This window comes from Dreissena polymorpha, chromosome 1 (assembly GCF_020536995.1).
Source record: "Dreissena polymorpha isolate Duluth1 chromosome 1, UMN_Dpol_1.0, whole genome shotgun sequence".
NCBI lineage: Eukaryota > Metazoa > Mollusca > Bivalvia > Myida > Dreissenidae > Dreissena > Dreissena polymorpha.
In genome coordinates this window covers 68,364,575-68,378,148 of record NC_068355.1, presented here as the reverse complement: position 1 = coordinate 68,378,148, position 13,574 = coordinate 68,364,575, and the positions used below count along the sequence as shown (strand labels likewise).

Below are 13,574 nucleotides of genomic sequence, written 5' to 3'. Positions count from 1 at the left end.
GACTGTACAGGCTACTAGCCGGAGATACTAAATGACATCCCATCTAGGCCCGAGGACTGTACAGGCTACTAGCCGGAGATACTAAATGACATGCCATCTAGGCCCGAGGACTGTACAGGCTACTAGCCGGAGATACTAAATGACATCCCATCTAGGCCCGAGGACTGTACAGGCTACTAGCCGGAGATACTAAATGACATCCCATCTCGGCCCGAGGACTGTACAGGCTACTAGCCGGAGATACTAAATGACATCCCATCTAGGCCCGAGGACTGTACAGGCTAATAGCCGGAGATACTAAATGACATCCCATCTAGGCCCGAGGACTGTACAGGCTACTAGCCGGAGATACTAAATGACATCCCATCTAGGCCCGAGGACTGTACAGGCTACTAGCCGGAGATACTAAATGACATCCCATCTAGGCCCCAGGACTGTACAGGCTACTAGCCGGAGATACTAAATGACATCCCATCTAGGCCCGAGGACTGTACAGGCTACTAGCCAGAGATACTAAATGACATCCCATCTCGGCCCGAGGACTGTACAGGCTACTAGCCGGAGATACTAAATGACATCCCATCTAGGCCAGAGGACTGTACAGGCTACTTGCCGGAGATACTAAATGACATCCCATCTAGGCCCGAGGACTGTACAGGCTACTAGCCGGAGATACTAAATGACATCCCATCTCGGCCCGAGGACTGTACAGGCTACTAGCCGGAGATACTAAATGACATCCCATCTAGGCCCGAGGACTGTACAGGCTACTAGCCGGAGATACTAAATGACATCCCATCTCGGCCCGAGGACTGTACAGGCTACTAGCCGGAGATACTAAATGACATCCCATCTCGGCCCGAGGACTGTACAGGCTACTAGCCGGAGATACTAAATGACATCCCATCTAGGCCCGAGGACTGTACAGGCTACTAGCCGGAGATACTAAATGACATCCCATCTCGGCCCGAGGACTGTACAGGCTACTAGCCAGAGATACTAAATGACATCCCATCTAGGCCCGAGGACTGTACAGGCTAATAGCCGCTTATACTAAATGACATCCCATCTAGGCCCGAGGACTGTACAGGCTAATAGCCGCTTATACTAAATGACATCCCATCTAGGCCCGAGGACTGTACAGGCTAATAGCCGCTTATACTAAATGACATCCCATCTAGGCCCCAGGACTGTACAGGCTACTAGCCGGAGATACTAAATGACATCCCATCTAGGCCCGAGGACTGTACAGGCTAATAGCCGGAGATACTTAATGACATCCCATCTAGGCCCGAGGACTGTACAGGCTACTAGCCGGAGATACTAAATGACATCCCATCTAGGCCCGAGGACTGTACAGGCTACTAGCCGGAGATACTAAATGACATCCCATCTCGGCCCGAGGACTGTACAGGCTACTAGCCGGAGATACTAAATGACATCCCATCTAGGCCCCAGGACTGTACAGGCTACTAGCCGGAGATACTAAATGACATCCCATCTAGGCCCGAGGACTGTACAGGCTACTAGCCGGAGATACTAAATGACATCCCATCTCGGCCCGAGGACTGTACAGGCTACTAGCCGGAGATACTAAATGACATCCCATCTAGGCCCCAGGACTGTACAGGCTACTAGCCGGAGATACTAAATGACATCCCATCTCGACCCGCGGACTGTACAGGCTACTAGCCGGAGATACTAAATGACATCCCATCTAGGCCCGAGGACTGTACAGGCTACTAGCCGGAGATACTAAATGACATCCCATCTCGGCCCGAGGACTGTACAGGCTACTAGCCGGAGATACTAAATGACATCCCATCTAGGCCCGAGGACTGTACAGGCTACTAGCCGGAGATACTAAATGACATCCCATCTCGGCCCGAGGACTGTACAGGCTACTAACCGGAGATACTAAATGACATCCCATCTCGGCCCGAGGACTGTACAGGCTAATAGCCGGAGATACTAAATGACATCCCATCTCGGCCCGAGGACTGTACTGGCTACTAGCCGGAGATACTAAATGACATCCCATCTCGGCCCGAGGACTGTACAGGCTACTAGCCGGAGATACTAAATGACATCCCATCTCGGCCCGAGGACTGTACTGGCTACTAGCCGGAGATACTAAATGACATCCCATCTCGGCCCGAGGACTGTACTGGCTACTAGCCGGAGATACTAAATGACATCCCATCTCGGCCCGCGGACTGTACAGGCTACTAGCCGGAGATACTTAAAGCACATGCATTAAGTCTGGTATTCCCAGAGACAGAACATGTCCAGTTCCTAATCCTGCTTCAAGTATGGAGGATGTGGCACAATAATAACATGTAAACAAAGTACTTGATTGATGGCAGAACATGAGATTTGATTGACAGTGTGTTTTCTTTTCAGAAATAATGGAAACATGGTTTGATAGAATTGTTCTATTTTAAATTTTAAGCACTGATATTTGGTGGTATTGCATCTCAGTACAATAGAGTATACATGTATTAATATTTATACATGAATAGAGTTAACAACACTTGTTACCATAACATTTTTATTTACTTTTAAATAAATCAAGAAACATTAAATTGTGTATAATACACACATACAAGACACATAACAGAAGCAAATCAACAGGTAGAGATATCACATTATGTTTCTACTCTGACAAAAGTGGTATTATAAAGAGCTCGTACAACAGGAGGAATGTGAATAGGAACAAAGCAGACATCAGAGACCTAATGTGTTACACCTACTGGTTAAAACAGAGCAGCCTGTAAGAATACTTTGTGATATAACCCACATCATATTATAACCTATATTTTTAGCGATCATTTGGATGAACACAAAATAATCCATACGTGATAATACTTAAATATATATAAACACATAGTAGAAAATACCAATCCTCACATGGATTTATTAAGCAAAATCAGACCACTGGCAACGTGCAACATACATGCACCACTTAATGTAGAAAACAGCAACCTCAAAGATCAGTGCCCGAATTATATACAAGTCTGAACTTTTTTCAAAAATTCATTTCAACAGAATTAAGTTTAATGTATTCCAATAATTATATAAACCACCACCTAGGTTACATTTTACATGCATTTATAAAAATTACATTAAACAACATTGAAGATCAATGTGTTAGTTCTGGGGTAATGTTTATGCTGTTTGCTGCTCATCAGTATCTAAGGGTTGGAAATGAAGCCTTTTATAACTTGAATCTACTAAGAAATGTCTTAAATTAAATTTATCTTTCTGAGGGACCACAAATGCTTCAAAATACGTATCAAAGTGGGTATATACCCATGCACTGCTTACTCAGCTAAATTCAAGGGCTTATAACTCAGAAACGGGTGAATCATTACAAATGAAACAGGAGGGCCAAGATGGGCCTAGTTCGCTCACCTGAGAGGAGTCGGTTCATTCAATCTTTACCAAATGTCAAACTTGATCTAGATATTGTCCAGACAAACATCCTGGACAAGTTTCATCATTATTGAACCAAAACTCTGGCGTTTGGAGTGTAATTGTTTTTGTAAGATTTGACCTGGTTACCTATATTTTGAGTTAACCTCACTTACCAAACATCAAACTTAATTGCTTACAAAAATAACAAGGGCTGTTTGTAAAACATGCATGCCCCCCATGGGCTGTCAGTTGTAGTGGCAGCCATTGTGTGAATACGTCTTTTGGCACTGTGACCTTGACCTTTGACCTAGTGACCTGAAAATCAATAGGGGTCATCTGCGAGTCATGATCAATGTACCAATGAAGTTTCATGATACTAGGACTAAGCGTTCTTGAGTTATCATCCGGACACGATTTAACTGTGTCAAGTCACTGTGACTTTGACCTAGTGACCTGAAAGTCAATAGGGGTCATCTGCAAGTCATGATCAATGTACCTATGAAGTTTCATGATACTAGGCCTAAGCGTTCTTGAGTTATCATCCAGAAACAATTTATCAAGTTGAGTCACCGAGACCTTGACCTTTGACCTGAAAATCAATAGGGGTCATCTGCAAGTCATGATCAATGTACCTATAAAGTTTCATGATCCTAGGCATAAGCGTTCTTGAGTAATCATCCGGAAACCATTTTACTATTTTGGATCACCGTGACCTTGACCTTTGACTTAGTGACTTGAAAATCAAAAGGGGTCATCTGCGAGTCATGATCAATGTACCTATGAAGTTTCATGATCCTAGGCATAAGCGTTTTTGAGTTATCATCCGGAAACCATTTTACTATTTCGGGTCATCATGACCTTGACCTTTGACCTAGTGACCTGAAAATCAATAGGGGTCATCTGCGAGTCATGATCAATGTACCAATGAAGTTTCATGATTCTTAGCATAAGCGTCATGAGTTATCATCCGGAAACCAATTTTCTGTTTGGGGTCACCGTGACCTTGACCTAGTGTTTTTTCACCGAACTGGACCATTTTCGAACTCGTCTGAGATATCAATAAAACCAATGTTTTGACCAACTTTCATAATGATTGGGTAAAAATTGTGACTTCTAGAGTGTTTACAAGGTTTCTCTATAGCCAAATAGGGAAAACTGCCCCGCCCACTTGCGGCCATGTTGTTCAACGGACAGGAACCACTTTTGAACTCAACCAACATATCATTAAGGCAAACATCTAGAATAAATTTCATGAAAATTGGGCCAAAAATGTTACTTCTAGAGTGTTCACATGTTTTCACTATATGCATATAGAGAAAAATGCCCCGCCCACTGGCGGCGATGTTTTTTCACCGATCTGGACCATTTTGGAACTTGTCCGAGATATCAATAAAACCAATGTTTTGACCAACTTTCATGATGATTGGGCAAAAATTGTGACTTCTAGAGTGTTTACAAGGTTTCTCTATAGCCAAATTGGGAAAACTGCCCCACCCACTGGCAGCCATGTTTTTCAACGGACCGGAACCACTTTTGAACTCAACCAAGATATCATCAAGACAAACATTTTGACAAAGTTACATGAAGATTTGGCATGAAATGTGACTTCTACAGTGTTTACAAGGTTTCTCTTTTTTTTGACCTAGTGACCTAGATTTTGACCGGGCACGACCCAGTTTTGAACTCGACCGAGATTTCATTGGGACAATGCTTCTGACAAAGTTTCATGAAGATTGGACAAGAAATGTGGCCTCTAGAGTGTTTACGAGCAAATGTTAACGAACGGATGGGCGGACGGACAGACATACGACGGACAAAGACCGGTCACAAAAGCTCACCTGAGTAATCAGGTGAGCTAAAAAGTAACATGCAGATAAACTATTCATGAGTTTTCACTGTCAGTGTTTCATTTAACAAGATCTCAAGCTTTATCTTTATAGTTTTATGCAAGCATGAAAAAACATCAAAACATGCATGAAACACTGACTCGCCTTAACCCTTTGCATGCTGGGTAATTTGTCTTCTGCTAAAATGTAGTCTGCTGAATTTCTAAAATTAGCATTTTCTTGGGATTTTTTTTTAAAGAATACTATCAGAATAGCAAACAGTTTGGATCCTGATGAGACGCCACGTTCTGTGGCGTCTCATCTGGATCCAAACTGTTTGCAAAGGCCTTCAAAATTCGGTTCCCGCACTGAAAGGGTTAAAATTGTGAAGCGGTTCTCTTGCAGAGAAAAATGTAATGACAAAAAAAAGGCCAAAAGTGAATTTGTATGAAAATGAACTTCACAACACGACAATCATACTGATATAACTGTAACATATAAATGATGATAGGGCAATATTGAACATTGGGCAGTGCTAACAGAAATAACTGAACATGTTGGAACTCTACAATATGCTGTGAACACCCCATCATTATCACACAGTGATACTATTGCTGCAATTATAGCAAATTCATTATTAACTTTGAATATCTTTTACAGTGCAACAAATACATATAAGCATGTGCTGTTTATGACAACAAACAAAGTGATTTTTGTCGCTCCTACATAATTTTGACCATCAAAGGTTAACACCTATAATTAGCCGACATTCAATTTACCTAAAATGTTAACAGTTAGCTGATTCAACATGTGCCGATCAATGTGATGTTAATTAATTAACTAATTCAATAAATAGGTTAAGGTTTGCTGATTCTTTAATTTAATTGTATTTAACAAACTGTGAAAAACAATGTGTTTATATAGTAATGTCCCTCACTTTGAATTTAACTTCCAACATGGAAATCCTAATGAACAAAAACGCGGTCTGCCTGTGTTATGCTTTGAGGGTCACTGGTACTACAAGAAATACACTTCTAAGTGTACAATATGATGTGTATGCAGTAAAAGTTGCTATGATTCCTGCAACTGTTCGCTAATTACAGATCTTGGTGTAAGTAGACATATTAAACTAATTTGTATGTTGTTATGCTCATTCATGCTCACGAAAATTTCTTTTTGTAAATTTTAATGATCATAGAAATGCCAATTCAGAAATATTCAAATGTCATATTTTAATGGGTCAAATGTGACTACAAGGACCTAACCAATTGTTTACTTATTGTTATCTTAATTAATTTTAATGTGATGCCAGTTTGTAATCGTAATGCACGGTTCACACATTATGATTATAGATGTCAAAGTTGTCATTATCGATTGATACTACCATTGTGGTAATATCAATTATTGATTATTTTTTTTATAAATATTATTCTTTGCTGTTGGCATATTATTTAAACGGTTTGTTTGTGCCTAATGTATTCTGAAATAAAACCAGAAAAACATATATATATATTATATTTTATTCCATTCGAAAATTGGCACTTATTCCAATACATGTAATTTAGGATAGAATGGTCCTGATAGGAATTACGTAGAAACAAGTGTCCGCGTTGTCAAAATAATGTAGGAGCAACTGTCCCGGTTGTCAAAATTATGTAAGAGTGATTGTCCGGGATGTCAAAATCATGTAGGAGCGACTGACCGGGTTGTCAAAACAAGGTAGGAGCGAATGTCGGCCTTGTCAAAATTAGCGTAAGAGCGATTGTCCGTGTGAGCAATTATTGTCAGGTATTCCAAGTAAGGAAGTGAAGAATGACACATCCCAGTGACACTGTTTTACTCTTGATTAGTAACATGCTGATACACAACCATGTATTTACATTGGAAAATCAGAAATAAAAATGCCAGTCACACCCAAAACATTGTAACAGTTTCCATTCATAATAAACTCCTGTAAATAATTGCAATACAGTGATAAATAAGTACTGGTGATCTGGAATTCTTGTATTAAATGTTCAATATGAAATCATGTGTTGTTTTTAACATTCAGTGAGCACACAGTAAAAATAACTAGAACATTTATTTAAGATGACAAAAAAACTGCAATTTTTCATTTCTAGCAGGTGATTAACTTGACTATTAGACAAATTTATCACACAAGTCTGAAGTTCACTTCGTCAAAATTATTAAACAAAAAGACAAAAAGCTTCACATTGATTTATTGAATTGTTTGCCTATGGTCAATGGTACATAACTCTGCAATTAATAGTGTGACAAACACGTAATGACTTGCCCTTCTTATAGTATAAACAACACAAAACCCTACTGTGTGATTGTAGGGGACAGGGTAGCTCCGGACCAGACTGCACGATTTGGCATGCTGGTCTGAAGCTACACTGGCAGCATATGGCACATGACCCATTTTTTGCATGATGCAGCTCTCTTTTTCTCAGACAGCTGAGACAAAAGACTGCAGGGCCCAGATATTCCTTATACTAGGTCTTTAACACAGGAAGTTGCACCCAGGTTATTTATGCATCAGAATTGTGTGGGAAAACCTGGTTCACTCAAATGTCCACAAAAGGTTTGTGTTCTGGTCTTCTATATCTTGTGTATTGCACGGTTCAATGATCACAGCATGTCAAGGCATTGATGTCATAATAAACAGCACTGAAATAGACAGGTGGTGGATTTATCTTCTATAATGGCAGATTCCATTTTTGAATTGAACCTTAATTTATATCTTTAGTTTCAATGTTGTACCTGAGACCAAACTGACCTTGACTGTTCCCAGCTTGTAATATATATCTGTAGGTATATTAGAAAAACTGCTACCTAACCACAGGATACCCAATTATCAGGGTGCCTATACCACGTAACTTTTTAAGATCTATGTTGGGAGAATAAAGCACGACCCAGTCAACATTTTTAATGATGTCTTGTTAAATATTTCTTCATTTTTAATGGGATAAAGTGGAGAGCCCGCTAATTTGTGAGAGTTTCCTATAGGTATCATTATATGTTAAAACAAATCAGTATTTTTTCAGTAAAGTGCAACAGCGCGTTTGTAATATGAAGTCCCCACACTGATCCGACATTTTTCTAACCGTTTAAACGCGCGGTTGCACTTAACTGAAAAAAATACTTATTTGTTTAAAAAAATCATGATACCTATAGAAAACTATTACGAATGAGCGGGCTCTGCACTTTATCCCATTAAAAATTGTGAAATATTTAATAAGAGATCCTTAAAAATGTTAACTGGGTCGCGCTTTATTCTCCCAACACAGATTCGAAAAAGTCATGTGGTATAGGCACCGTGATTATTGAAAGGAACAAAACTGTTTTCTTACTCCACCTACATAATAATGGTATTTGAACAAATGTTCTCTGCAACTAGTATTTTAATTGGACAAAAAAAACTGTGACCTCAAAAGAGTTCACAAGGTTTACTATAGCTTTTCCAAAGTAAACTCAGATATAAATAGAATAAATGTTATTGGAAAGTTTCATTATGAAAAAAAATGAGACTTCTTAAAAGTTAAGATGCTTTCACTAAGGCCAAATAAAGGAAATCACCCCCCCCCCCCTCCTGGCAGCTGTTTTTTTTTACTGACAAGAGTCATTTTTAAACTCTGCCAAGATATCATTAAAATAAATGTTAGGAGCTTTGAATAAACAGCTGTGACATCTTGTGTTCAGTAGAGCTGCAACGATTCACCAACAGCTCGATTCGATTTCGATTTCAGACACTCCGATACCGATTTTTTCTATTACACAATAATATAAAAAATAAATAAATAATCATAAGAACGTATCTGAAATCAGTTGAATGGTAGTACTATCACTATTACACTTTTACCCAAAACCGCTATAAGCATGTCTACCACTGTGCCATGACAGCATCACCTGTTACCTGTAGGACAAATCACATTCTCTAATAAACTTAACAAAACTCCAACAGAAATAGAACTACTTTTCTGGCTGGCGACTTGAGTAGTTGCACTTGTGCGACCTCTTTGTCTTGCTAAATCAACGTTATGTTTGCGTTTGACATATTACATTAAATAAGATAAGTGGTTGAGCCGGACATAGCGTACGCCACATCCGTGAAGCACAGTTTACACTTTGCTTTATTGGTAGGGTTACCATCCCGAAACCCAAAATACTGCCACACTTTTGATTTTAGCTTCTTAGGCGCATCTGATAATTTCAATTTGTTGGCAACAACTTGTTCAGCCATTTTGATGCTTTTCCGAAAGTAGACCGTAACGGGCTTATTGATTGGATGACTAAAGTAATAAGCAACCAATCGCGCGCGTCGTAATTACAGGTAAAGATAAAACCTACACCTTCCTGTATCAATTGTCAAAATACAGCGCTTTACGTATCTATGTATATATATGTATATATGTTAAAGAATCAAATCGAATATGGTAGGTTTGGTATCGTAATCGAATCGAAGCATTTCGAATCGATTTTCGATGAATCGGATCGTATCGTTGCAGCTCTAGTGTTCAGAAGATTTCACTATCACCATATAATAGTAATACAAAATTATCTATCTCTGGCAGTCATGTCTTTCAACAGACCAACATTTACAAACTTGACCGAAATATCCTTTGATTAAATGTTCTGAGCAAGTTTCATCACTATTGGGCAAAGAAATGTGCCTTTACGAGTGTTCACATGGTTTCAATCTAGCCATATATGGAGAACTGCACCACCCTTTGGTAGCCATGTTTTTCAACAGGCAAACACCATTTTGGAACTCTCAGTATCACAAATGTTCTCAGAAAGTATCATGTTTGTAACTAGGCTGAGAAATAATTAATAAGTACTTAGTAAGTTTTAGGAACATTGGGTATAAATATTAATTTTCAAAGTGTTTCAATAACTAATATAAATCATCTTACATCTGATTTCTTTCCTTTATCATCTCTGTCTCTGTCGTCTCTCCTGTTTCCATGGTTGCGACGCTGCTGTTGCTGATTGGCTGGCGGTGGATCTCTGCTCACTTGACCACGCTGGTCCTCCATGGCTGCCCTCTCTTCTTCTTCTAACTGCAGCTGCTTTGCAAATTCTTCACTACAACACATTTAAGCATGGACTAAGTCAATCATTGCCCATAAAAAGTGCTCCACATGTTACATGTATGGGTATGTGTGTTGAATGATGGGAACAACTTTTTAATTTTCCACCAATATGTGCAAAAAGACGCTTTCACAAAGCTTAAAACGAGCAACAATTTTGTCTGTAGGATGACGCTTTGTACATAAACTCATGCATGCATCATTTAAATCAATTAAAAATGTTTATTTGTCAGATAGGATGATAAAAGAAACACTTTTATCTCAATGTATTTGCTTGTATACACATATGTAAGTGAAAGAAGAGGCTACGTGGCAACGCAAGTACCCTTGTTTTATTGTATAAACATGAATTAAGACACAGTTTAGAAAGTTTGAATTTAATTCAATTTTATCACGATTGTTTAAAGTCATGTTTGTTTAGAAATAATTTAATTGTTTACAAGGACTACATCTAAGTGTATGCCCATTTTCCAAAAAATGGAAGGTATAATAATGAATCTGTAAAGCAATGGGGGTAGCATATTTTAACAAAATGACTCAGTGTAATGAATGTAATGAAAAAAAGATATTGTTTATTATTACTAATGTTGAATTTTACATCAGTAAAAAGAAAATTCTCCAAATATATTTATGTATATTTCAATCTACAAATGCAAAAAGAGTGTTAGTAAATTAACATGGTTAACGTGAAAGTATTTGAAGTTTGAAAGCAATAACTTTGATACTTTAGAAGTAAAGTCGATCTAAACATAAAATTTAACCAAAATTCAAAGTTACTAAGTAAAAAAAAGGGCCATATATCTGTCAAAATGCCAACCAGAGTTATGCAACTTGTCCTGTACAGTCCCCTTATGATAGTTAGCGAGTGTTCCAAGTCTGAAAGCAAAAGCTATGATACTTTAGGAGTAAAGTGGACCAAAACCAAAACTTAACGAAATTTTCAATTTTCTAAGTATAAAGGGGCCATAATTCTGTCAAAATGCCAGTCAGAGTTACATAACTTTGCCTGCACAGTCCCCTTATGATAGTTAGTAAGTGTTGCATGTATGAAAGCAATAGCTTTGATTCTTTAGGAAAACAGTGGACCTAAACACAAAACTTAACAAAATTTTCAATTTTTTAAGTATAAAAAGGGCACATAATTCTATCAAAATGCCAGCAAGAGTTATCTAACTTTGCCTGCCGGTTCCCTCATGAAAGTTAGTAAGTGTACCAAGTTTGAATGCAATAGCTTTGATTCTTTAGGAAAACAGTGGACCTAAACACAAAACTTAACCAAATTTTCAATTTTTTAAGTATAAAAAGGGCACATAATTCTGTCAAAATGCCAGCAAGAGTTATCTAACTTTGCCTGCCGGTTCCCTCATGAAAGTACGTAAGTGTACCAAGTTTGAATGCAATAGCTTTTATACTTTATGAGAAAAAAGCACCTAAACACAAAACTTAACCAGACACCGATGCTTAGGTAATGACATTAGCTCATAATTTTTTTTCCAAAAATAGATGAGTTAAAAAATTGTGAGATCAAAGAATAATCTACAAGTGTTTGATGCTACCAAATGACCCGGTGTCCATGCCATCATCGACCAAGAGCACGCCGGACGAACGGAAAAATATGTTGTCTGCTGATCAGACGGTGATCGTTGTCTATTTGTGACTGAGGTATTAAACTTTGTCACTTATCGGACAGCAGCAATGTGTCCAGTCTTTGTGATGCCTGGAGACCGGACACATCGACCGTTGACCGGATCATTTGTGCCTCAGGCATTAACATGAACTAAGTAAACCCACAAGAAATGATTATATATAAACAAACAAGAGCACCGCATAACGGGTGCCACGCTCGGCTGCGAAAGCTTGTCAGATTTTTTTTTTCTTTAGAGGTCACAGTGACGTTGACCTTTGACCTAGTGACCCAAAAATGGGTGTGACATGTAGAACTCATCAAGGTGCATCTACATATGAAGTTTCAAAGTTGTAGGTGGAAGTACTTTGATTTTAGAGCCAATGTTAAGGTTTTAGCACGACGCTGGCGGACGACACGACAAGCTGGCTATGATAAAAGCTCGGGTTTTCTCCGAAAACAGCCTCGCTAAAAACAGGAAATTCCTTACTCGGTCATGTTAGATACTGGAGCACTCCAGGTCTGTTGTTGTTGTTCTTGCTGCAGTGATAGTGCCACCAGATAACTTCAAAACAAATAATTGTAAGAAATAAACAATAAGAACGAAAAGACATTAACTTTAGCAGTGATGACATAAGAATATTATTTGATGCTTACTGCAATGTTTTAAAACCAAATTTGGATACTAATAGATGGACTAATGGCCCTATTCCACTACGAAAACAAGCCCACGATTCGCTACGATTTATCACATTTATTGGATAGGGAAGACTCGTGACAGTCTACGATTCAGTAAGGCTAGGACCTTACCGAACGCACCCATTAATTAGGCACCCAAACCTATTGATATTGATCATTCTTTACCATGTGACCTACATTCTTCTGTGTACATGTACATGTGTAAGAAGGCCTCCGTTCCTTTTTTTGGCGCCAAATCAAAAATGGAAGTTCGACAAAGAGCAGCTGTAGTATTGGTATATTGATTGTATTCTTCTTATCTTCCCCCTTTTCTTGCCATTTTTGATTATAGGCAAATTACCTGTTATTCATACAAAGCCCTACCAACTGAATGAATGAAAAAACCGAGAAGCTCTGTTTATTTACCACACCCATTCTCCTAAAATCGTAACTGTTTCGTAACTAAATCACGAGAATCTTAGCAGACTCGCAACTTCTTCAGGGTGAACGTGTGAGAGTTTTGACACAGTCGTAGCTGATTCGTAGACAGATCACGTGATCACTGATTTCCCGATTGAGTCACGATTTACCTACAATTCCATTACTACGCCCAAGAACGCACTACGACGCTGTTATGAGTCAACTGCGATTAAATTCAGTCTTGGAGGTCCTGGCCAAATTTAAAACATGTTTAAAATCTGGCCATGATTTTTCGGGAGCTCACGAGTTGCAGGAATCACTTACGATCGGCTCACGACTAGCTACGAATGAGTAAGGACCTTCGCCGATTGAGCTACGAATGTCCCCGACCTCAAAATATTGGAAATCGGGACAAATCGTGGGAAATCGGGTCGTAGTGGAATACCCCTATAAGCTGAAAGCTCTAAAAGGGACATTTTTCATCAAACAAGTCAGGTAACTCTACTAATTCCTAGA

At 38.8% G+C, this 13,574-nt stretch overlaps 1 protein-coding gene across 1 annotated transcript in view; it reads right to left on the bottom strand.

The window, feature by feature from the left end:
• Positions 1 to 6,749: 6,749 nt before the first annotated feature.
• Positions 6,750 to 13,574, bottom strand: part of LOC127833781 (ubiquitin carboxyl-terminal hydrolase MINDY-1-like) — a 32,611-nt gene continuing 25,786 nt past the window's right edge. Inside the window, exons 7-9 of the mRNA XM_052359238.1 lie at positions 12,451 to 12,525; positions 10,160 to 10,331; positions 6,750 to 7,913 (exon numbers count right to left, since the gene is read on the bottom strand). Of these exons, the coding sequence (XP_052215198.1) occupies positions 7,899 to 7,913; positions 10,160 to 10,331; positions 12,451 to 12,525 (262 nt within the window). The 3' untranslated portion in view covers positions 6,750 to 7,898. The remainder of the gene's footprint in view (positions 7,914 to 10,159; positions 10,332 to 12,450; positions 12,526 to 13,574) is intronic.